Source organism: Amblyomma americanum, chromosome 1 (assembly GCF_052857255.1).
Source record: "Amblyomma americanum isolate KBUSLIRL-KWMA chromosome 1, ASM5285725v1, whole genome shotgun sequence".
NCBI classification, from domain to species: Eukaryota; Metazoa; Arthropoda; class Arachnida; order Ixodida; family Ixodidae; genus Amblyomma; species Amblyomma americanum.
This window is the reverse complement of record NC_135497.1, coordinates 297,752,952-297,778,634: the sequence shown is the minus strand read 5'-3', so window position 1 is coordinate 297,778,634 and position 25,683 is coordinate 297,752,952. Positions and strand designations below refer to the sequence as shown.

At 48.3% G+C, this 25,683-nt stretch overlaps 1 protein-coding gene across 4 annotated transcripts in view; it reads right to left on the bottom strand.

The window, feature by feature from the left end:
* The window catches only part of LOC144115266 (uncharacterized), a 339,847-nt gene that overhangs the window by 296,493 nt on the left and 17,671 nt on the right, over positions 1-25,683 (bottom strand). The window contains exons 3-4 of one of the 4 annotated variants that reach the window (XM_077649571.1): positions 18,675-18,860; positions 6,426-6,611 (exon numbers count right to left, since the gene is read on the bottom strand). In XM_077649571.1, the coding sequence (XP_077505697.1) occupies positions 6,426-6,611; positions 18,675-18,860 (372 nt within the window). Of the gene's footprint in view, positions 1-6,425; positions 6,612-8,739; positions 10,343-10,365; positions 10,627-18,674; positions 18,861-22,612; positions 22,711-25,683 lie in introns of those variants that run through there. The other 3 variants (XM_077649574.1, XM_077649573.1, XM_077649572.1) reach the window with 3 other exon arrangements.

The following is a 25,683-nucleotide window of genomic DNA, read 5'->3' as shown; positions in this document are numbered from 1 at the left end:
AGCATTAAAAACGGGGAGGAGGAAGAGGAAGGCGACGCTGCTCGATCTGTTGTCACCTCAGCTCAGTAATTTTGCCTTGTTTTCTAGTTATTAACTAGGTTATTTCCACCCTTGGAAGACGGCCGCGTCTTTAAGGCGGTACTGTCCCTACGGGAAGGGTACAGCAGCTCCGGCGCCGGTATCCTTAAAGGGACAGCGCCATCCGAAGGAGCCCAGTGGGGCGGAGGCGGCCATGGCATCACATGGCGGGGATATGCCAGTCATCAGGGACGTCCAGCAGTGCAGTGCGTCATCATCGCTCAGTGGGGACGACTCAACTATCGTCGCCTCTGACGAGGAAGTGGCTGACATGGCGGAAATGGACAACGATGGCTTCAAAGTGGTGAGTCATCGGAAGCACCGGACAGTCGGCATCCTATCCAGTGATAGTTCAGCCAAAAGAGAAAGGTGTTGACTTCAGAGAGTGGAACCCTATCAGGCTGTTCGATGATATTAAAGTACTACTGGGACCTGCTCCGATTCGCAGTCGCTTCAAACGCAAGGGGCACTTCACCTAGATATCTCAACGGAAGAGCAAGTGGACATTCTTCTGCGGTGCTCTCAGATCGGTGGCATACGAGTTCAAGCCCGGTTGCCACACTCCTACATGACTAACACATGTGTTATAAGGGGAAGTACCAGTGTGGTATTCGAAAAGTGCCCTTCTTGACTACTTGAAACCGCAAGGAGTTCTGCACGTGCGACGGTTAATGCGCCGGGTGGAGCCTGGAGAACAACAATGGGCAGCGAAGCCTACAAACTCTATTGTGCTAACGTTTGCTCCCAACACCGAGCGCCCTGGATTAATTGACCTTGGTTTCACCAAACATGCAGTCCACGAGTTCGTTGAAACTCCTCCCCGGTGCTTCAGGTGCCAACGCTTTGGACATGTAGCGAGAGTTTGCAACAAAGATCAACGTTGCAAGCGGTGTGGTGGTGGCCATGATTACAAACAGTGCAAGGCAGATTTTGCTTGCGCTAATTGTGGAGGTGACCATCCAGCGAGTTTCAGTGGCTGCACATTCCGTGTAAGTGCCTTACACCGTCGCAAGTCCTTCATTAGTGGCCCCAAACCACAACCTACTGAGAAGCCGATACATGGAAGTGAAGAGTTCCCTGTGCTCGAGTCGGAAGCTCGGGACGTGGTAGCAAGCGACGTCGCTGCACGACCTGATCCGAGCAAGTCGGCAACGGCCTCCGAGGGCGAGCTGGCTGTTCGATCTGCTTCTGCAAAAAGTGTCCATGTTCCTCAGCGACCAGATCACAGCAAGACTCAACAGCAAGGAGGACATCCCCTTGCCTTAAAAGAGATGCAGACACCAGCTACCGTGGCCAAGAGCGGGTCCCAGTCCCCGTATTTTGTCGAAGTGGTGCGCCAGTGCGTGCAGCAAAATAAGGAGCTCAAAAGCCGGAATCTTTCCGACCTTCTACGCGTTTTGTTTGATGTCCTGCGTTCATATAGCCAAGCGATGCAGCCTGGCACTTTGAAGAACTTTATACAGCTGGTGCTTTCCTTTGACACCTTGATCGCCGCCTTCGCAGAGAACTTCAACTCCTAGATGGCTAGTTTTCTTCAACCTGTTGCAACTAAAAACCCTAGAAAAGTGCCGTTTATCATGCAATGGAACTGCGCTGGGATTATAAGTCGATTAGCAGAACTAAAATTGTTCTTGAAAGAGACCTGTGTTCCAGTACTGGCCCTCTCGGAGGCTGGCTTGCCAAGCGGGAGGTCTTTGCAGGGATACGTCGCCCACAAGAATTGCAGCATAAAGTCTTTTCCCGCAGGAAGTGCCGCCCTTTACATACGAAGGGAGATTCCTCATGTGGCTTTGAACGTCACCGATCTTTGCACTGACAGTATTGAGGTAGTGGCTGTGAGGATTCGGCTCGCCTTCCGATCTCTGTCCATTGCATCAGTATAAGTGTCCCCGCGGAAGAAGGTCGACATGGCTTTGTTCCTCCAGCAACTTTGTGACCGCTGCCCAGCACCCAAAATCATCTGCGGTGACTTCAACGCCCACCACCCTGCCTGGGGTGACAGGAACACAGATTCTCGCGGACGCCAACTTGTAAAAGTCATCGACAGTTTGGACCTGTGCGTGGCCAATGACGGAAGTCCCACTTTCTTTCGGCCTCCAACCTCACCCACATCTATAGACCTAACCTTACATTCACCTGACGTCCGTGTGCCGTGGTCAACTAGAGCTGACCGAATGGGAAGTGATCACTACCCGATATTTGTGTTTACTGCCGACTTCCATCTGCGTGGTCCTAAAATTTGCCATGTTGTTAATTGGGACAAATACAGGGAGTACTTAGCCTGTGTTTCCGGTGATGTGACAGACAAAATGATTTATCCTAAGATGGCTGCTACCACGGCGCTCAAGCTACCTGATCATTTTCCGACTCCGGATTTAAAACTCAGAAACCTCTGCGCAGCGCGCAGAAGGGCGGAGCGACAACTGTTGCGGAAGAAGGACGACAGAGCCTTGAAGACAACTTTCAACAGGCTCAACTCTGCCATTAGACGTCATGCGAACAAGCTCTGTAGGTCCCAGTGGGTGTCCTTTTGCGCTAGTTTGAGTGTTTTCTCACCGATAACGAGAATTCGGCGTGTCGTTGGCAGTCTTGCTGGTGGCTCTCGTCCGAGTAAACCTTTCGAGGCACTTGCATTGCGCACGCAGAAACATCTCGTGTGCTTGGCAGAGGAATTTGCGGATGCATTTGTAAATTCCAGACCAGGCATTCATCCCTGCGCTCTGCCAGCTATGTCTCCGTCTGTTATGGACGCCCCGTTCACACTTCGAGAACTACAGACAGCGCTCCGCAGCCTGCGGCGTCGCTGCGCACCAGGTCCTGACGGCGTTACCAATCAAATGTTACAGAACCTGCCTCTGGAACACCGGAAGATGCTCCTAACCTATCTCAATCGACTGTTGGAATCTGGTGACGTTCCCCCTTCATGGAAAATGGCTTGTGTAGTCCCACTGCTGAAGGCCAGTAAAGAGATGACAGACGCGGCCTCGTATCGTCCTGTATCGCTGACGTCGTGTGTGGCTAAGCTCATGGAGAAGATGGCAAGTAAGCGTTTGTCTTGGTGGCTTGAGGATAGAAGGGCACTACCAACATGCATGACTGGATTCCGCACAGGTTTATGCGCGCAAGATAGCGTCCTGGACTTGATAAGCCACATTGAACATCAGAGTGCCTTTGGACTTTCAACACTAGCTATTTTCCTAGACTTATCAAAGGCTTATGATAGCGTCCTCCAGAGCTCAATACTGAATAGTCTGCAGGTCGTAGGCGTCCAGGGCTATCTTCTGCGATTCATTCACTCATTTCTCAGTGATCGTAAATTTCGAGTGCGGTTAGGCAGTACAATGAGCTCCGAAAGGGCGGTATCGCGAGGGGTACCTCAGGGTAGTGTCCTGTCCCCAACGCTCTTTAATGTTGTCATGGCCGGTCTTCCCGCAAAAGTACAAAAACATTGTAGGCATGTCCATATGTCGATATATGCAGACGAAATTTGTCTTTGGTTAACCGTATATCAACACAAACGCTTAGCTCAATTAGAGCGACAGGCCGCGCTTTCAGTTAAAAGTTACCTTCAAGGTGTTGGGTTGACTCTCTCGGTGGAAAAATCTGGCTTCGTCCTGTTTCCAGGTAGGGGACGACGGTATGCGCGGCTGAGCATAGACCTTGATCAGTCTTGCCTTCGTCAGGTTAACCACATACGTTTTTTGGGCGTCACTATTGACTCACGTCTACAGTGGCGACGAGCTGTTGGACTCGATTGTGGCTTCACTATCTTCGCGTCTCAATGTGCTTCGTAGAGTTGCTAGTGAGCAATGGGGAAACCATCCTGCTTCAATGATCAGGCTTCACGATGCCCTGGTGACAAGTCGCATAATGTACCAGCTCCCTTTAATTTCCCCCTCGGTATCGCAGCTGGAACGCCTTGAGGTTTTGCACAGAATGGGACTAAGAAGAGCTCTCGGCGTTCCGCGGGCTGCTCCAAACAATGCAGTACTGTATGAGTCTCAATCGAAACCTCTTCGGCTAGCCGCTTCACAAAGTCTTTTGCTGCAAATTGGCCGCCTGAGAGAGACTGTTGCCGGGAGAGCGCTTCTACAGCGCCTTCGAAAGAGATCTGAGTCCAGGGCGTACTTGGCTTTAAATACTCTTCGTTCTCTGGGTCTCGACCTTCGAGATCGACCTAAGACGTTGAAGCCACCTTGGTCCTTTCCGAGCCTGAACTGTTCCTTGACAATTCCCCACGTTCGCGCTAAGCGGAATTCTCCTTTAGCGGCAATGCGTTCGCTCGTACTGGAACATCTTGAGACCGAATATGCCAGTCATCTTCAAATTTTACAGACGGCTCTGTGGACAAGGTCAGAGGATCTAGCGCAGCTGCTTTTCATATTCCGTCTTTGAAGTATGATTGGTCTGTTCGTTTTACTAAAGACGTGTCCTCCACAATGGCCGAAAGCATTGCCATTGAGGCAGCTCTAAAGAAGCTACGGTGTTGTACGCCTCAACCTACTGTCATAATTACGGATTCAAAATCTGCCCTTCAAAGGTTAGAGTACGGGTTCCCCGCTGATGCCTTGAGTCTTAGATCCCTACGTCTGGTGCAGAATCTACATAGCAAAGGCTTCTCTATACGTTTTCAATGGGTGCCCTCCCACATAGGTGTCTTAGGCCACGAGATAGCAGACAACCTCGCCCATACAGCTCTCTCCGGGATTTCAGTACATGGAGTCCCTCATGAAGTCAAGCAAATGTTCAGAGATGTGGTGTTGTGCCAATTCCGTTCTTTGTGGAGCTCTCCTCATCAGCCATGTGTGACCAAGGGTCTCAAAAGGTACCAAGCCACTTTGCTGCACCGCGTTCGCACGGATTCTGCTCGTACGCCGGCGTGGATGTATAAGACTGGCCTAGCGTTGTCACCATTGTGTTCAACGTGTGGTGTGTGTGGTGACATAGAACATTACCTCTTGTGCGCTACTTTGTACAACGCGGAACGGGCTGTGTTATTCGGATCCCTCAGGAAGGCAGGAGTTCCTCACAGTTCTCTTCAGGACATTGTTTTCCCGCGCGGGAGCCAGTCGAGTAGATGGGATGCTTTTCGCCTTCTTCTACTTTACCTGCAGGACACGGATTTGGCCTCCACATGGTGACCTCAGGAGTGTCTATTTAGGTTTTTGCGGACAGTGTTTCTGTGATTTCTATATAAGTGTCGCTACGGTGGAGCAATTGCCGGCAGCAACTGCAAGGCTAATCCCACCAGTAGTTTACAAGCACTCAACTCAACTCAACTCAGCATTAAAAAAAAAGCAATAATTTATGTTCCACTCAAAGAATGTGCCAGACACTTGCGAGATGGCAACTTCTTACGCCCATGAAAGAAATCGTACCGCAACTACCCCCTCTCTCCTCTCCACACTACCGACCCATCCCACCTTCCTGCCCTCTGTACAACGCACAAAAGGCAAACCTGACTGATATCCTCGGGGTCTGTCCGGCTTCCCCTCCACCCGGCAGGCCGGAGCCACTCCCAACATGGGAGGACTGGGAGACCTCACTACGCTCCACAGATCAGGCACGAAAGAAGATCGTCGTCACCTGTGCAGGCAGCGTCATGGACCTTTTAGCCGTGAACGTTTGAGTGCGGTGTGGTCGTGCGTGGACCCAGGGGTCCTGGGAGGCCCGAATTCCTCTGCACAATAAAGTCTTTCTCTCTCTCACTCTCATGCTGTTCAATGTGTTTAAAATTTTGTGTCTGCACCCCTTTAAAGGACTATAGACACCAAATTTTTTCTTGCGTGTTTTTTTCTTTCAAACGATATCTTAGACATTCGTATGCATGAAGCACCCTGTGGTATTTGTGTACGAACGCTAAATAATTTATAATTGAATTTTTTCTTCACGGTGTTTCGGTTTCATCGACCGAAGGACGACTGTGACGTCAAGTTGATGTTTTGGCCACGTCATGAACTGGAAAAATTTTAATATAATCACTAACAGGCTTGTCATTCCATGTCTTGGAAGATGCTGGATTAACTGTCATAGTGAATTAAATCTACATATCAGCGATTATATTACAGTTTTTCTAGTAGATCACGCGAACAAAACATCAACTTGACGTCACAGTCGTCGTTCAGTCGATGAAACCGAAACAGCATGAAAGAAGAAATTCAATCAAATTATTTAGCGGTTGTAGGAAAATACCACACGGTAATTCATGTATTCTAATGTCTAACGCATCGTTTGACAGAAGGAAACGCGCAATAAAATTACACTAACTGCCCACTGAAAGAGAAGACACTTTCGCAAGGCAGGAAAGCTACCTAAGGTACAAGATGGTAGGTTCCCAGATTATTTACCTGGATGAGATATGTGCAACGGCAGCAAGCGCAGTGTTGGTGGAAGGACAGAACAGTGAGCGTGTGCTGCTTGTGCCAAGATCAGGACAACCATGGCCTGGAGCAGGCTGCCAGGGAAGGGCCACCGCATCATTGCGATGCACATCAGCAATGAGAAAGGCCCATCAACGGCTCCCTGTATGTTTCCTGCATAAAAACAAAAAGGGTGAAGACTGCTATGAAGGAATGGATGGCAATCATTTTGAGATGTTTTCACTCATGTGAAGCAGCCAAAAGAAACATACTAGCGAAACACAAGCAGTTGTGTCATTCACACCTGGACGAAGCAATGCCGACAACAGTTTTACACAAAGAAGCAGTTCAGCAGTAGCTGACAGAGAGAACACTAATGGAACGCTATGATGCCAACAATGTGGCTCCTATAAATCATGAAGCTGCCCAAGCTGTGTGTTGTCAAATACCATGTAGGTGTCGCTGTGGCGAGGGCTGGCAACGTCAAGCTCTGGCTCCCACCTTAGCTTTAACCTATGGAGTTTCTCTGGGTACAAGTTAATAATGATACCAAGAATGAGCATAAAGATTTATGGCTTCCTTTGGTTGAAGCTCTGTTTAGAAACAAGACACCAACGGTGACAGCAGAAAAGTGGAGGAATTGTGCACACCACGCCATGAATAATGAAGAAAAATTCAGAGCAAACTCTGCCAGCGGCCCTCATATTCATTAACACATACGTGTCTCACAACACATAACTATGTAGCACATCGGCTCTGGGATGCATCACAATAGTAAACCAACGCTAGCATTTCTTACACTGCAAATTAAGACTTTACATCACCAAGGTATCAGGCTTCCAAACTGTGGAAGTGGTATGCCAGGTTTAACATCTTCAAGCAACACATGGGCTGTGAAGAACACCGCAGTGGACGGCTCCGGAATAATTTATACCACATGGGGTTCTTCAACGTGCATTCACGTCGCACAGCGCACCATTGTTTTTATGTTTTGCCACCGTCGAAATACTGCCACTGCAGCAGGATCGGGATCGAACCCACGAACCTGAGATCAGCAGCCGAACGCCAAAGCCACTAAGCAATGTGGTGGGTGTTTCCAAATTTTCATCTAACTGCTTTTTTTATGGACTCCTTTCCTGTCGCACTAAAGAATACAATACTTGCTTTAACTATTCGCTTAATAATTCTTTAGGCATGCTGTTTTGTCTTCGCTGAGAACGAATAAACAACTGAGGCTCCTCAACCTTCACGCTGTCAGTAGGCAAAGGACACCTGCAGCTGCATTCCTTTAATACAAGCACATGCATCAGTTTTTGTGCTTATACGCAGGTTGGAGTGGAACGTCAATCCTTATAAATGTCCGACATGAGTATGACGACATCCATACAGACACAAGACAGCAACGGCAAGCTGCAATACGGGCACTGCCTTTGATAAAAACAACTTACTTGTGTGGTGCATTCTTTTCAGCCATCTCCTGCTTCTCGATACAGCTAACTCATTGTTAGAAGCATACAGAAGCAGTGAGCCACTCACAACTTGGCTCCGGGCCCTCCGGCTCTGGTTCTCGCATCGATTCTTTTGACTTTAAAAGCGCACTTACAACGAAAGGTGGGCACCTGTCACATTTGCAAACAGCGCGCCTGTTTTGCACCTTGCTAGCCATGACGAAGCAAGTACGCATCGAAATGATAACTGAATGTGGGGGAACACAGAAATACAAGAAAAGCATTTAACGCTCTAGCGCACAAATTCAATACGACGCAAATTTTTATTTTTCTCGTCGAGCAGCCACGATCTACCGCTGACGCTGATACTGTAGATGCTTGGGCAAGTTGGTGTGACATGGTTTTTTCAGCATTGCAGGGGACAAAGGACGTGACAAGTGCACAGACACGGCGCTGAACTTACAACTGGTTTATTGAGGTGATTTTCACTACTTAAGTACAGTGGCAACCAATCTCAAATGACAAGACAGATACACGAAACAGATTGACGAAAATGATAATTCCTGAGCACAGGTCTACAGTGGCACAAGACCAGCTGCGCACGTTTTTCTATTCTCATCAAGGAAACGTAGTTGTTTATCAGGCAGAGCTATTGAGGCAACGCTTACGCATTCATCTTTGAATTTATGGATTTCATGAGCTTCAATGATTTCACGAGTGATTTTTGTTCTATTATCTGACAGCACTCGACACTGAGTGAAAACAGGATAACATGGCGGTTTTTTGTTCTTTTTTCTTTCCTCTGTGCAGTCTCTACAATGAATGCCAAGGTGACGGGAAGCGGTGCCGCTCACGTTGTTGTTGTTGTGTTCCCGCAGCCGGTCGTTGAGGCAACGACCAGTTTGCCCCATGTAGTGCTTGCCACATGTAAGCGGAAACCTGTACACAACATTGCTGCTGCATGGTACAAAACCTTTTTGGTGTTTCTTATCGCAGCCAACCATCCTTTCATTGATGCTGTTTATAATATGGCAGAGTGTGGAGAGCTTATCGGGCGCGGAAAAAACAACGTTTACATCGGAACGCGCTCCCACCCTTTTCAGATTATGTGAAATGCGGTGTAGATAAGGAATAACCACATGCTTTCTTTTTTCTTCCTTGGGCCTTTCAGTGGAATCTCTGTGGCCTGAATTAATGATTTCTCTTAGCAGGCTCTCTGATATTGCAATCAGAAGGTCGGAAGGGTATCCTGCTGCTTGTAAGCGTACCACCTGATTTTGATAGCTGTCTTGCATCGCATGATGGCATGATTTTTCTAGGGCATTTCTTAAAACACAACTTTGCGATGCCGCGCTTTACAAGCTTAGAATGTGCAGAAGCGAAAGGCGTGAGGGGCTTCTGGCATCGTGGCTCGTAACGCCAGCACACATGGCTATTTTTGAGGAACATGGCAAGATCTAAAAAAACGTAACTTTCCTTCACAAGGCGTTTCATGCGTCAAAACAAGAGGGTCAAGACAGGTGTGAAAAATTGATAAAACTTTCGAGACCGAGGCCTCTGCGTCAGTAACTGCACATGTCATCAAAACTAAAAAATCATCTACAAACCTAAAAACACGAGCCACGCTTTCGTCTAGTTGACTATCAAGGAGCCTGTCATGGTGCGCGAGATAAATGTCACTCAGTATCGGAGCTATGCATGAACCAATGCAGACGCCATTGCTCTGGAGGTAAACAGATTCATTCCAGGTGGAAAATGTGGAGTTAAGGTAAAAAGTAAGGAGTTCCAAGAAGTTGCTATTGCTGATGGCTGCAGAATTCTGGAAAGCTACCACACCAAAGGAATCAATGCATGCTTCAACACTTGCCATCAGTTTCTTTTGCGGAAGGGAATAATATAAATCTTTCATATCGATAGAGCAGGCCGAAAAGCCTTTCCCTGGGTTTTGTTGCAAGAAAGCGATTACTTGGTTAGAACTCTTCACCTGAAAAGGGTCGTCAATGGTTAAGAGGTTCAGCTTGTCTTGCAAAAATTAACGCGACAGACTTTTGCCATGTGCCATCCTCGGTGACTATTGCTCAAAGTGGGCAGTCCAGCTTGTGAGTTTTGGCTGTGAAGAATATCTTTAAGCAGGACCCCTTGCTTTTCTCTATACACTTGGCTAGGGATTCCAAATTCATTTGTGCACACATTTTCCGTGCTCGGGCTTTCACTTTACTTAGAGCGACATCGCTTCTCTGCCGGAAAGTTGAACTGATAGCATTTTCTGCTTTCGATAAGTAGAGCGCTTTTGGCATCACAGTAAAACCTCCCTCTTTATCAGCGTGTAATAGGGTCAGCGAATTGTTCTTTAAAAACGAAACGGTGAATTTGATTGGAATTCTACACACGGTAGGTTTACACTTTGCCAAAATGTCCACTCCATCTGAAACACATCGGTCCACTTCAGGAGCCGCTGCTAGGCTGGAAACTTGTCTCACCATCGCAAGAAGTTCCGGTGCCGATCGCCTGGGTTCGATGGCGAACTATGGTCCTCGTCTAAGGACGTCCTGTACTTGTTCCGGCAAGGACACTTCACCATAGGTGTGGACCGGACTGAAGCTTTCCTGATGCGTCTTCTTAGTGATGGCTCGAAGCTGCGGCAGCCCGCACTGCCATAAGAATTCGGTAGTCTTGTCTGCCGTCTGAGACCACCGCCGCCATTCAAGTGCGCCATGAGCTGAAGATGTGCCGCTGTGTGCTCTCAGGAAGGGCCATTCTCTGTAGAGGCAAAATCACTCGTGAAATCATTGAAGCTCATGAAATCCATAAATTCAAAGATGAATGCGTAAGCGTTGCCTCAATAGCTCTGTCTGATAAAGAACTACGTTTCCTTGATGAGAATAGAAAAACGTGCGCAGCTGGTCTTGTGCCACTGTAGACCTGCGCTCAGGAATTGTCATTTTCGTCAATCTGTTTTGTGTATCTGTCTTTTCATTTGAGATTGGTTGCCACTGTACTTAAGTAGTGAAAATCACCTCAATAAACCAGTTGTAAGTTCAGCGCCGTGTCTGTGCACTTGTCACGTCCTTTGTCCCCTGCGCTGCTGAAAAAACCGCTGACGAGCGAAGGCACGCAGGGGACCTAAGGACGCGTTCCTGGAAAACTTTTTGTAAAGTTTTCGAGCAGCCAGTTGCGCAGAAGTACGACCCTTTACGTCACTGAAGACTTACATGAAAATATATTCGTGACTAATCAATACTCCACACAATGTAATATCAAAGCACAAGCGCATCGCAAAAGCGCGCTGAAATGGACAGGGAGAGCAGCAGACACGACCTGCTCACGCTTCGTGGCCTGGCCAACAGGCGGCGAAGCCAATGCCATGAGCATTGCCTGTAGTTTTCATGCGTCTGTGTCAAAGTATGTGCTATGTAAAATGCTGTTTATCTTTCATCATAGTTCCCAGCATGGTGTGACATTCTTCCTTGTTCAACACGTCTGCTGTACACCTAAGGCACTTGACTAAGAAGAAAACAAGTGGAGTTTATTTTTCTCGTAATTCAATGAGAAAAAATTTTTAATTGCTACATCTACAGCAAGATAGAGACTTGGGACATACTGTGAATGGAACATGTGCATTTGCCAGCAAAATGCTTGGTGTCAGTGCATGGACAGCGTTTAATGGAAAGAAGGAGAGGCAAGAATAAGCAGCTGGAAGTGGTCGACACCCAGCACAGAATGGCCAGGAAGTGGAGATTAGTGGCGCAGCACCCTGTATGACAACTTCCCAGAGCTGGCATTGAGGTCATGCATGCACAAATTTTCCCACCACAATGTAAGATGCTAACTACATGGCATATGCTTTAAAGGGTTCCAGGCACAAAGTTTTTCGGTGTCAGTTTATTTGCCTTCAAAGAGGCCTACGGGCCTAGCAATCATGAAAATAAGCGCAAAACACCAGTGCATAGTGTGAATAATTAATTACAAGCCATTTTGTACACAAAGCCTTTGGTCTCAGTCAGCGCCAGCGCTGAAGTGAACAACACCTGAGTTTAGCGACGTCACAATAATTAAAGCAAGTGCACCATGACATCACTCGATGTTGGTGGAAATGATTTCGTTTATGGGGGTTAAACGTCCGAAAGCGACTCAGGCTATGAGGGATGCTGTAGTGAAGGGCTCCGCAAAATTTCCACCACCTGGGGTTCTTTACTGTGCACCGACATTGCGCGGTACACGGGCCTCTAGAATTTCACCTCCATCGAAATTCGACCAACGCGGCCGGGATCGAACCCACGTCTTTCGGGTCAGCAGCCAAGCGCCATAACCACTGAGCCGTGGCGGCTGCCCGATGTGGGTGGAAATGGCAACAGGCTCATCGGACAGCATTAAAAACGGGGAGGAGGAAGAGGAAGACGACGCTCCTCGATCTGTTGTTACCTCAGCTCAGTAATTTTGCCTTGTTTTCTAGTTATTAACTAGGTTATTTCCACCCTTGGAAGACGGCCGCGTCATTAAGGCGGTACTGTCCCTACGGGAAGGGTACAGCAGCTCCGGCGCCGGTATCCTTAAAGGGACAGCGCCATCCGAAGGAGCCCAGTGGGGCGGAGGCGGCCATGGCATCACATGGCGGGGATATGCCAGTCATCAGGGACGTCCAGCAGTGCAGTGCGTCTTCATCGCTCAGTGGGGACGACTCAACTATCGTCGCCTCTGACGAGGAAGTGGCTGACATGGCGGAAATGGACAACGATGGCTTCAAAGTGGTGAGTCATCGGAAGCACCGGACAGTCGGCATCCCAGTGATAGTTCAGCCAAAAGAGAAAGGTGTTGACTTCAGAGAGTGGAACCCTATCAGGCTGTTCGATGATATTAAAGTACTACTGGGACCTGCTCCGATTCGCAGTCGCTTCACAACGCAAGGGGCACTTCACCTAGATATCTCAACGGAAGAGCAAGTGGACATTCTTCTGCGGTGCTCTCAGATCGGTGGCATACGAGTTCAAGCCCGGTTGCCACACTCCTACATGACTAACACATGTGTTATAAGGGGAAGTACCAGTGTGGTATTCGGAAAGTGCCCTTCTTGACTACTTGAAACCGCAAGGAGTTCTGCACGTGTGACGGTTAATGCGCCGGGTGGAGCCTGGAGAACAACAATGGGCAGCGAAGCCTACAAACTCTATTGTGCTAACGTTTGCTCCCAACACCGAGCGCCCTGGATTAATTGACCTTGGTTTCACCAAACATGCAGTCCACGAGTTCGTTGAAACTCCTCCCCGGTGCTTCAGGTGCCAACGCTTTGGACATGTAGCGAGAGTTTGCAACAAAGATCAACGTTGCAAGCGGTGTGGTGGTGGCCATGATTACAAAGAGTGCAAGGCAGATTTTGCTTGCGCTAATTGTGGAGGTGACCATCCAGCGAGTTTCAGTGGTTGCACATTCCGTGTAAGCGCCTTACACCGTCGCAAGTCCTTCATTAGTGGCCCCAAACCACAACCTACTGAGAAGCCGATACATGGAAGTGAAGAGTTCTCTGCGCTCGAGTCGGAAGCTCGGGACGTGGTAGCAAGCGACGTCGCTGCACGACCTGATCCGAGCAAGTCGGCAACGGCCTCCGAGGGTGAGCTGGCTGTTCGATCTGCTTCTGCAAAAAGTGTCCATGTTCCTCAGCGACCAGATCACAGCAAGACTCGACAACAAGGAGGACATCCCCTTGCCTTAAAAGAGATGCAGACACCAGCTACCGTGGCCAAGAGTGGGTCCCAGTCCCCGTCTTTTGTCGAAGTGGTGCGCCAGTGCGTGCAGCAAAATAAGGAGCTCAAAAGCCGGAATCTTTCCGATCTTCTACGCGTTTTGTTTGATGTCCTGCGTTCATATAGCCAAGCGATGCAGCCTGGCACTTTGAAGAACTTTATACAGCTGGTGCTTTCCTTTGAGACCTTGATCGCCGCCTTCGCAGAGAACTTCAACTCCTAGATGGCTAGTTTGCTTCAACCTGTTGCAACTAAAAACCCTAGAAAAGTGCCGTTTATCATGCAATGGAACTGCGCTGGGATTATAAGTCGATTAGCAGAACTAAAATTGTTCTTGAAAGAGACCTGTGTTCCAGTACTGGCCCTCTCGGAGGCTGGCTTGCCAAGCGGGAGGTCTTTGCCGGGATACGTCGCCCACAAGAATTGCAGCATAAAGTCTTTTCCCGCAGGAAGTGCCGCCCTTTACATACGAAGGGAGATTCCTCATGTGGCTCTGAACGTCACCGATCTTTGCACTGACAGTATTGAGGTAGTGGCTGTGAGGATTCGGCTCGCCTTCCGATCTCTGTCCATTGCATCAGTATACGTGTCCCCGTGGAAGAAGGTCGATATGGCTTTGTTCCTCCAGCAACTTTGTGACCGCTGCCCAGCACCCAGAATCATCTGCGGTGACTTCAACGCCCACCACCCTGCCTGGGGTGACAGGAACACAGATCCTCGCGGACGCCAACTTGTAAAAGTCATCGACAGTTTGGACCTGTGCGTGGCCAGTGACGGAAGTCCCACTTTCTTTCGGCCTCCAACCTCACCCACATCTATAGACCTAACCTTACATTCACCTGACGTCCGTGTGCAGTGGTCAACTAGAGCTGACCGAATGGGAAGTGATCACTACCCGATATTTGTGTTTACTGCCGACTTCCATCTGCGTGGTCCCAAATTTTGCCATGTTGTTAATTGGGACAAATACAGGGAGCACTTAGCCTGTGTTTCCGGTGATGTGACAGACAAAATGATTTATGCTAAAATGGCTGCTACCATGGCGCTCAAGCTACCTGATCATTTTCCGACTCCGGATTTAAAACTCAGAAACCTCTGCGCAGCGCGCAGAAGGGCGGAGCGACAACTGTTGCGGAAGAAGGACGACAGAGCCTTGAAGACAACTTTCAACAGGCTCAACTCTGCCATTAGACGTCATGCGAACAAGCTCTGTAGGTCCCAGTGGGCATCCTTTTGCGCTAGTTTGACTGTTTCCTCACCGATAACGAGAATTCGGCGTGTCGTTGGCAGTCTTGCTGGTGGCTCTCGTCCGAGTAAACCTTTCGAGGTGCTTGCATTGCGCACGCACAAACATCTCGTGTGCATGGCAGAGGAATTTGCGGATGCATTTGTAAATTCCAGACCAGGCATTCATCCCTGCGCTCTGCCTGCTACGTCTCCGTCTGTTATGGACGCCCCGTTCACACTTCGAGAACTACAGACAGCGCTCCGCAGCCTGCGGCGTCGCTGTGCACCAGGTCCTGACGGCATTACCAATCAAATGTTACAGAACCTGCCTCTGGAACACCGGAAGATGCTCCTAACCTATCTCAATCGACTGTGGGAGTCTGGTGACGTTCCCCCTTCATGGAAGGTGGCTTGTGTAGTCCCACTGCTGAAGGCCAGCAAAGAGATGACAGACGCGGCCTCGTATCGTCCTGTATCGCTGACGTCGTGTGTGGCTAAGCTCATGGAGAAGATGGCAAGTAAGCGTTTGTCTTGGTGGCTTGAGAATAGAAGGGCACTACCAACATGCATGACTGGATTCCGCACAGGTTTATGCGCGCAAGATAGCGTCCTGGACTTGATAAGCCACATTGAACATCAGAGTGCTTTTGGACTTTACACAAGCAATTTTCCTAGACGTATCAAAGGCTTATGATAGCGTCCTCCAGAGCTCAATACTGAATAGTCTGCAGGTCGTAGGCGTCCAGGGCTATCTTCTGCGATTCATTCACTCATTTCTCAGTGATCGTAAATTTCGAGTGCGGTTAGGCAGTACAATGAGCTCCGAAAGGGCGGTATCGCCAGGGGTACCTCAGGGTAGTGTCCTGTCCCCAACGCTCTTTAATGTTGTCATGGCCGGTCTTGCCGCAAAAGTACAAAAACATTGTAGGCATGTCCATATGTCGATATATGCAGACGACATTTGTCTTTGGTTAACCGGATATCAACACAAACGCTTAGCTCTATTAGCGCGACAGGCCGTGCTTTCAGTTAAAAGTTACCTTCAAGGTGTTGGGTTGACTCTCTCGGTGGAAAAATCTGGCTTCGTCCTGTTTCCAGGTAGGGGACGACGGTATGCGCGGCTGAGCATAGACCTTGATCAGTCTTGCCTTCGTCAGGTTAACCACATACGTTTTTTGGGCGTCACTATTGACTCACGTCTACAGTGGCGACGAGCTGTTGGACTCGATTGTGGCTTCACTATCTTCGCCGCGTCTCAATGTGCTTCGTAGAGTTGCTAGTGAGCAATGGGGAAACCATCCTGCTTCAATGATCAGGCTTCACGATGCCCTGGTGACAAGTCGCATAATGTACCAGCTCCCTTTAATTTCCCCCTCGGTATCGCAGCTGGAACGCCTTGAGGTTTTGCACAGATTGGGACTAAGGAGAGCTCTCGGCGTTCCGCGGGCTGCTCCAAACAATGCAGTACTGTATGAGTCTCAATCGAAACCTCTTCGGCTAGCCGCTTCACAAAGTCTTTTGCTGCAAACTGGCCGCCTCAGAGAGACTGTTGCCGGGAGAGCGCTTCTACAGCGCCTTCGAAAGAGATCTGAGTCCCGGGCGTACTTGGCTTTAAATACTCTTCGTTCTCTGGGTCTCGACCTTCGAGATCGACCGAAGACGTTGAAGCCACCTTGGTCCTTTCCGAGCCTCGATTGTTCCTTGACAATTCCCCACGTTCGCGCTAAGCGGAATTCTCCTTTAGCGGCAATGGGTTCGCTCGTACTGGAACATCTTGAGACCGAATATGCCAGTCATCTTCAAATTTTTACAGACGGCTCTGTGGACAAGGTGAGAGGATCTAGTGCAGCTGCTTTTCATATTCCGTCTTTGAAGTATGATTGGTCTGTTCGTTTTACTAAAGTCGTGTCCTCCACAATGGCCGAAAGCGTTGCCATTGAGGCAGCTCTAAAGAAGCTACGGTGTTGTACGCCTCAACCTACTGTCATAATTACGGATTCAAAATCTGCCCTTCAAAGGTTAGAGTACGGGTTCCCCACTGATGCCTTGAGTCTTAGATCCCTACGTCTGGTGCAGAATCTACATAGCAAAGGCTTCTCTATACGTTTTCAATGGGTGCCCTCCCACATAGGTGTCTTAGGCAACGAGATAGCAGACAACCTCGCCCATACAGCGCTCTCCGGGATTCCAGTACATGGAGTCCCTCATGAAGTCAAGCAAATGTTCAGAGATGTGGTGTTGTGCCACTTCCGTTCTTTGTGGAGCTCTCCTCATCAGCCATGTGTGACCAAGGGTCTCGAAAGGTACCAAGCCACTTTGCTGCACCGCGTTCGCACGGATTCTGCTCGTACGCCGGCGTGGATGTATAAGACTGGCCTAGCGTTGTCACCATTGCGTTCAACGTGTGGTGTGTGTGGTGACATAGAACATTACCTCTTGTGTGGTACATTGTACAACGCGGAACGGGCTGTGTTATTCGGATCCCTCAGGAAGGCAGGAGTTCCTCACAGTTCTCTTCAGGACATTGTTTTACCGCGCGGGAGCCAGTCGAGTAGAAGGGATGCTTTTCGCCTTCTTCTACTTCACCTGCAGGACACGGATTTGGCCTCCACGTGGTGACCTCAGGAGTGTCTATTTAGGTTTTTGCGGACAGTGTTTCTGCGATTTCTATTTAAGTGTCGCTACGGTGGAGCAATTGCCGGCAGCAACTGCAAGGCTAATCCCACCAGTAGTTTACAACCACTCAACTCAACTCAACTCAGCATTAAAAACAGCAATAATTTATGTTCCACTCAAAGAATGTGCCAGACACTTGCGAGATGGCAACTTCTTACGCCCATGAAAGAAATCGTACCGTAACTACCCCCTCTCTCCTCTCCACACTACCGACCCATCCCACCTTCCTGCCCTTTGTACAACGCACAAAAGGCAAACCTGACTGATATCCTCGGGGTCTGTCCGGCTTCTCCTCCACCCGGCAGGCCGGAGCCACTCCCAACATGGGAGGACTGGGAAACCTCACTACGCTCCACAGATCAGGCACGACAGAAGATCGTCGCCACCTGTGCAGGCAGCGTCATGGACCTTTTAGCCATGAACATTTGAGTGCGGTGTGGTCGTGCGTGGACCCAGGGGTCCTGGGAGGCCCGAATTCCTCTGCACAATAAAGTCTTTCTCTCTCTCACTCTCATGCCGTTCAATGTGTTTAAAATTTTGTGTCTGCACCCCTTTAAAGGACTATAGACACCAAATTTTTTCTTGCGTGTTTTTTTCTTTCAAACGATATCTTAGACATTCGTATGCATGAAGCACCCTGTGGTATTTGTGTACGAACGCTAAATAATTTATAATTGAATTTTTTCTTCACGGTGTTTCGGTTTCATCGACCGCAGGACGACTGTGACGTCAAGTTGATGTTTTGGCCACGTGATGAACTGGAAAAACTTTAATATAATCACTAACAGGCTCGTCATTCCATGTCTTGGAAGATGCTGGATTAAATGTCATAGTGAATTAAATCTACATATCAGCGATTATATTACAGTTTTTCTAGTAGATCACGCGAACAAAACATCAACTTGACGTCACAGTCGTCGTTCAGTCAATGAAACCGAAACAGCACGAGACGAAGAAATTCAATCAAATTATTTAGCGGTTGTAGGAAAATACCACACGGTAATTCATGTATTCTAATGTCTAACGCATCGTTTGACAGAAGGAAACGCGCAATAAAATTACACTAACTGCCCACTGAAAGAGAAGACACTTTCGCAAGGCAGGAAAGCTACCTAAGGTACAAGATGGTAGGTTCCCAGATTATTTACCTGGATGAGATATGTGCAACGGCAGCAAGCGCAGTGTTGGTGGAAGGACAGAACAGTGAGCGTGTGCTGCTTGTGCCAAGATCAGGACAACCATGGCCTGGAGCAGGCTGCCAGGGAAGGGCCACCGCATCATTGTGATGCACATCAGCAATGAGAAAGGCCCATCAACGGCTCCCTGTATGTTTCCTGCATAAAACCAGAAAGGGTGAAGACTGCTATGAAGGAATGGATGGCAATCATTTTGAGATGTTTTCACTCATGTGAAGCAGCCAAAAGAAACATCCTGGCGAAACACAAGCAGTTGTGTCATTCACACCTGGACGAAGCAATGCCGACAACAGTTTTACACAAAGAAGCAGTTCAGCAGTAGCTGACAGAGAGAACACTAATGGAACGCTATGATGCCAACAATGTGGCTCCTATAAATCATGAAGCTGCCCAAACTGTGCGTTGTCAAATAACATGTAGGAGTCGCTGTGGCGAGGGCTGGCAACGTCAAGCTCTGGCTCCCACCTTAGCTTTAACCTATGGAGTTTCTCTGGGTACAAGTTAATAATGATACCAAGAATGAGCATAAAGATTTATGGCTTCCTTTGGTTGAAGCTCCGCTCAGAGACAAGACACCAACGGTGACAGCAGAAAAGTGGAGGAATTGTGGCACACCACGCCATGAATAATGAAGAAAAATTCAGAGCAAACTCTGCCAGCGGCCCTCATATTCATTAACACATACGTGTTTCACAACACATAACTATGTACCACATTGGCTCTGGGATGCATCACAATAGTAAACCAGCGCCTACATTTCTTGCACTGCAAATTAAGACTTTACATCACCAAGGTATCAGGCTTCTAAACTGTGGAATTGGTATGCCAGGTTTAACATCCTCAAGCAACACATGGTCTATGAAGAACACCACAGTGGACGGCTCCGGATTAATTTATACCACATGGGGTTCTTCAACGTGCATTCACGTCGCACAGCGCACCATTGTTTTTATGTTTTGCCACCGTCGAAATACTGCCACTGCAGCAGGATCGGGATCGAACCCGCGACCCTGAGATCAGCAGCCGAACGCCAAAGCCACTAAGCCATGTGGTGGGTGCTTCCAAATTTTCATCTAACTGCTATTTCTATGGACTGCTTTCCTGTCGCACCAAACAATGCAATACTTGCTTTAACTATTCGCTTAATAATTCTTTAGGCATGCTGTTTTGTCTTCGCTGAGAACGAATAAACAACTGAGGCTCCTGAACCTTCACGCTGTCAGCAGGCAAAGGACACCTGCAGCTGCATTCCTTTAATACAAGCACGTGCATCAGTTTTTGTGCTTATACGCAGGTTGGAGTGGAACGTCAATTCTTATAAATGTCCGACATGAGTATGACGACATCCATACAGACACAAGACAGCAACGGCAAGCTGCAATACGGGCACTGCCTTTGATAAAAACAACTTACTTGTGTGGTGCATTCTTTTCAGCCATCTCCTGCTTTTCGATACAGCTAACTCATTGTTAGAAGCATACAGAAGCAGTGAGCCACTCACAAATTGGCTCCGGGCCCTCCGGCTCTGCTTCTCGCATCGATTCTTTTGACTTTAAAAGCGCACTTACAACGAAAGGTGGGCGACCTGTCACATTTGCAAACAGCGCGCCTGTTTTGCACCTTGCTAGCCATGACGAAGCAAGTACGCATTGAAATGACCACTGAATGTGGGGGAAGACAGAAATACAAGAAAAGCATTTAAAGCTCTAGCGCACAAATTCAATACGACGCAAATTTTTATTTTTCTCTTCGAGCAGCCACGATCTACCGCTGACGCTAATACTGTAGAAGCTGGGGCAAGTTGGTGTGACATGGTTTTTTCAGCAGCGCAGGGGACAAAGGACGTGACAAGTGCACAGACACGGCGCTGAACTTACAACTGGTTTATTGAGGTGATTTTCACTACTTAAACACAGTGGCAACCAATCTCAAATGAAAAGACAGATACACAAAACAGATTGACGAAAATGACAATTCCTGAGCACAGGTCTACAGTGGCACAAGACCAGCTGCGCACGTTTTTCTATTCTCATCAAGGAAACGTAGTTCTTTATCAGGCAGAGCTATTGAGGCAACGCTTACGCATTCATCTTTGAATTTATGGATTTCATGAGCTTCAATGATTTCACGAGTGATTTTTGTTCTATTATCTGACAGCACTCGGCACTGAGTGAAAACAGGATAACACGGCGGTTTTTTGTTCTTTTTTCTTTCCTCTGTGCAGTCTCTGCAATGAATGCCAAGGTGACGGGAAGCGGTGCCACTCACGTTGTTGTTGTGTTCCCGCAGCCGGTCGTTGTGGCAACGACCAGTTTGCCACGTGTAGTGCTTGCCACATGTAAGCGGAAACCTGTACACAACATTGCTGCTACATGGTACAAAACCTTTTTGGTGTTTCTTATCGCAGCCAACCATCCTTTCATTGCTGCTGTTTACAATATGGCAGAGTTTGGAGAGCTTACCGGGCGCGGAAAAAACAACGTTTACATCGGCACGCGCTCCCACCCTTTTAAGATTATGTGAAATGCGGTATAGATAAGGAATAACCACATACTTTCTTTTTTCTTCCTTGGGCCTTTCAGTGGAATCTCTGGGGCCTGAATTAATGATTTCTCTTAGCAGGCTCTCTGATATTGCAATCAGAAGGTCGGAAGGGTATCCTGCTGCTTGTATGCGTAACACCTGATTTTGATAGCTGTCTTGCATCGCATGATGGCATGATTTTTCTAGGGCATTTCTTAAAACACAACTTTGCGATGCCGCGCTTTACAAGCTTAGAATGTGCAGAAGCGAAAGGCGTGAGGGGCTTCTGGCATCGTGGCTCGTAACGCCAGCACACATGGCTATTTTTGAGGAACATGGCAAGATCTAAAAAACGTAACTTTCCTTCACAAGGCGTTTCATGCGTCTAAACAAGAGGGTCAAGACAGGTGTGAAAAATTGATAAAACTTTCGAGACCGAGGCCTCTGCGTCAGTAACTGCACATGTCATAAAAACTAAAAAATCATCTACAAACCTAAAAACACGAGCCACGCTTTCGTCTAGTTGACTATCAAGGAGCCTGTCATGGTGCGCGAGATAAATGTCGCTCAGTATCGGAGCTATGCATGAACCAATGCAGACGCCATTGCTCTGGAGGTAAACAGATTCATTCCAGGTGGAAAATGTCGAGTTAAGGTAAAAAGTAAGGAGTTCCAAGAAGTTGCTATTGCTGATGCCTGCAGAATTCTGGAAAGCTACCACACCGAAGGAATCAATGCATTCTTCAACACTTGCCAGCAGTTTCTTTTGCGGAAGGGAATAATATAAATCTTTTATATCGATAGAGCAGGCCGAAAAGCCTTTCTTTGGGTATTGTTGCAAGAAAGCGATTACTTGGTTAGAACTCTTCACCTGAAAAGGGTCGTCAATGGTTAAGAGGTTCAGCTTGTCTTGCAAAAATTAACGTGACAGACTTTTGCCATGTGCCATCCTCGGTGACTATTGCTCAAAGTGGGCAGTCCAGCTTGTGAGTTTTGGCTGTGAAGAATATCTTTAAGCAGGACCCCTTGCTTTTCTCTATACACTTGGCTAGGGATTCCAAATTCATTTGTGGACACATTTTCCGTGCTCGGGCTTTCACTTTACTTAGAGCGACATCGCTTCTCTGCCGGAAAGTTGAACTGATAGCATTTTCTGCTTTCGATAAGTAGAGCGCTTTTGGCATCACAGTAAAACCTCCCTCTTTATCAGCGTCTAATAGGGTCAGCGAATTGTTCTTTAAAAACGAAACGGTGAATTTGATTGGAATTCTACACCCGGTAGGCTTACACTTTGCCAAAATGTCCACTCCATCTGAAACACATCGGTCCACTTCAGGAGCTGCTGCTAGGCTGGAAACTTGTCTCACCATCGCAAGAAGTTCCGGTGCCGATCGCCTGGGTTCGACGGCGAACTATGGTCCTCGTCTAAGGACGTCTTGTACTTGTTCCGGCAAGGACACTTCACCATAGGTGTCGACTGGACTGAAGCTTTCCTGATGCGTCTTCTTAGTAATGGCTCGAAGCTGCGGCAGCCAGCACTGCCATAAGAATTCGGTAGTCTTGTCTGCCGTCTGAGACCACCGCCGCCATTCAAGTGCGCCATGAGCTGAAGATGTGCCGCTGTGTGCTCTCAGGAAGGGCCATTCTCTGTAGAGGCAAAATCACTCGTGAAATCATTGAAGCTCATGAAATCCATAAATTCAAAGATGAATGCGTAAGCGTTGCCTCAATAGCTCTGTCTGATAAAGAACTACGTTTCCTTGATGAGAATAGAAAAACGTGCGCAGCTGGTCTTGTGCCACTGTAGACCTGTGCTCAGGAATTGTCATTTTCGTCAATCTGTTTTGTGTATCTGTCTTATCATTTGAGATTGGTTGCCATTGTACTTAAGTAGTGAAAATCACCTCAATAAACCAGTTGTAAGTTCAGCGCCGTGTCTGTGCACCTGTCACGTCCTTTGTCCCCTGCGCTGCTGAAAAAACCGCTGACGAGCGAAGGCACGCAGGGGACCTAAGGACGCGTTCCTGGAAAATTTTTTGTAAAGTTTTCGAGCAGCCAGCTGCGCAGAAGTACGACCCTTTACGTCACTGAAGACTTACATGAAACTATATTCGTGACTAATCAATACTCCACACAATGTAATATCAAAGCACAAGCGCATCGCAAAAGCGCGCTGAAATGGACAGGAAGAGCAGCAGACACGACCTGCTCACGCTTCGTGTCCTGGCCAACAGGCGGCGAAGCCAATGCCATGAGCATTGCCTATAGTTTTAATGCGTCTATGTCAAAGTATGTGCTATGCAAAATGCTGTTTATCTTTCATCATAGTTCCCAGCATGGTGTGACATTCTTCCTTGTTCAACACGTCTGCTGTACACCTAAGGCACTTGACTAAGAAGCAAACAAGTGGAGTTTTTTTTTCTCGTAATTCAATGAGAAAAAATTTTTAATTGCTACATCTACAGCAAGATAGAGACTTGGGACATACTGTGAATGGAACATGTGCATTTGCCAGCAAAATGCTTGGTGTCAGTGCATGGACAGCGTTTACTGGAAAGAAGGAGAGGCAAGAATAAGCAGGTGGAAGTGGTCGACACCCAGCACAGAATGGCCAGGAAGTGGAGATTAGTGGCGCAGCACCCTGTATGACAACTTCCCAGAGCTGGCATTGAGGTCATGCATGCACAAATTTTCCCACCACAATGTAAGATGCTAACTACATGGCATATGCTTTAAAGGGTTCCAGGCACAAAGTTTTTCGGTGTCAGTTTATTTGCCTTCAAAGAGGCCTACGGGCCTAGCAATCATGAAAATAAGCGCAAAACACCAGTGCATAGTGTGAATAATTAATTACGAGCCATTTTGTACACAAAGCCTTTGGTCTCAGTCAGCGCCAGCGCTGAAGTGAACAACACCTGAGTTTAGCGACGTCACAATAATTAAAGCAAGTGCACCATGACATCACTCGATGTTGGTGGAAATGGTTTCGTTTATGGGGGTTAAACGTTCGAAAGCGACTCAGGCTATGAGGGACGCTGTAGTGAAGGGCTCCGCAAAATTTCCACCACCTGGGGTTCTTTAATGTGCACCGACATTGCGCGGTACACGGGCCTCTAGAATTTCACCTCCATCGAAATTCGACCAACGCCGCCGGGATCGAACCCACGTCTTTCGGGTCAGCAGCCAAGCGCCATAACCACTGAGCCGCGGCGGCTGCCTGATGTGGGTGGAAATGGCAACAGGCTCATCGGACAGCATTAAAAACGGGGAGGAGGAAGAGGAAAACGACGCTGCTCGATCTGTTGTCACCTCAGCTCAGTAATTTTGCCTTGTTTTCTAGTTATTAATTAGGTTATTTCCACCCGTGGAAGACGGCCGCGTCTTTAAGGCAGTACTGTCCCTACGGGAAGGGTACAGCAGCTCCGGCGCCGGTATCCTTAAAGTGACAGCGCCATCCGAAGGAGCCCAGTGGGGCGGAGGCGGCCATGGCATCACATGGCGGGGATATGCCAGTCATCAGGGACGTCCAGCAGTGCAGTGCGTCATCATCGCTCAGTGGGGACGACTCAACTATCGTCGCCTCTGACGAGGAAGTGGCTGACATGGCGGAAATGGTCAACGATGGCTTCAAAGTGGTGAGTCATCGGAAGCACCGGACAGTCGGCATCCCAGTGATAGTTCAGCCAAAAGAGAAAGGTGTTGACTTCAGAGAGTGGAACCCTATCAGGCTGTTCGATGATATTAAAGTACTACTGGGATCTGCTCCGATTCGCAGTCGCTTCACAACGCAAGGGGCTCTTCATCTAGATATCTCAACGGAAGAGCAAGTAGACATTCTTCTGCGGTGCTCTCAGATCGGTGGCATACGAGTTCCAAGCCCGGTTGCCACACTCCTACATGACTAACACATGTGTTATAAGAGGAAGTACCAGTATGGTATTCGGAGAGTGCCCTTCTTGACTACTTGAAACCGCAAGGAGTTCTGCACGTGCGACGGTTAATGCGCCGGGTGGAGCCTGGAGAACAACAATGGGCAGAGAAGCCTACAAACTCTATTGTGCTAATGTTTGCTCCCGACACCGAGCGCCCTGGATTAATTGACCTTGGTTTCACCAAACATGCAGTCCACGAGTTCGTTGAAACTCCTCCCCGGTGCTTCAGGTGCCAACGCTTTGGACATGTAGCGAGAGTTTGCAACAAAGATCAACGTTGCAAGCGGTGTGGTGGTGGCCATGATTACAAAGAGTGCAAGGCAGATTTTGCTTGCGCTAATTGTGGAGGTGACCATCCAGCGAGTTTCAGTGGCTGCACATTCCGTGTAAGCGCCTTACACCGTCGCAAGTCCTTCATTAGTGGCCCCAAACCACAACCTACTGAGAAGCTGATACATGGAAGTGAAGGGTTCCCTGCGCTCGAGTCGGAAGCTCGGGACGTGGTA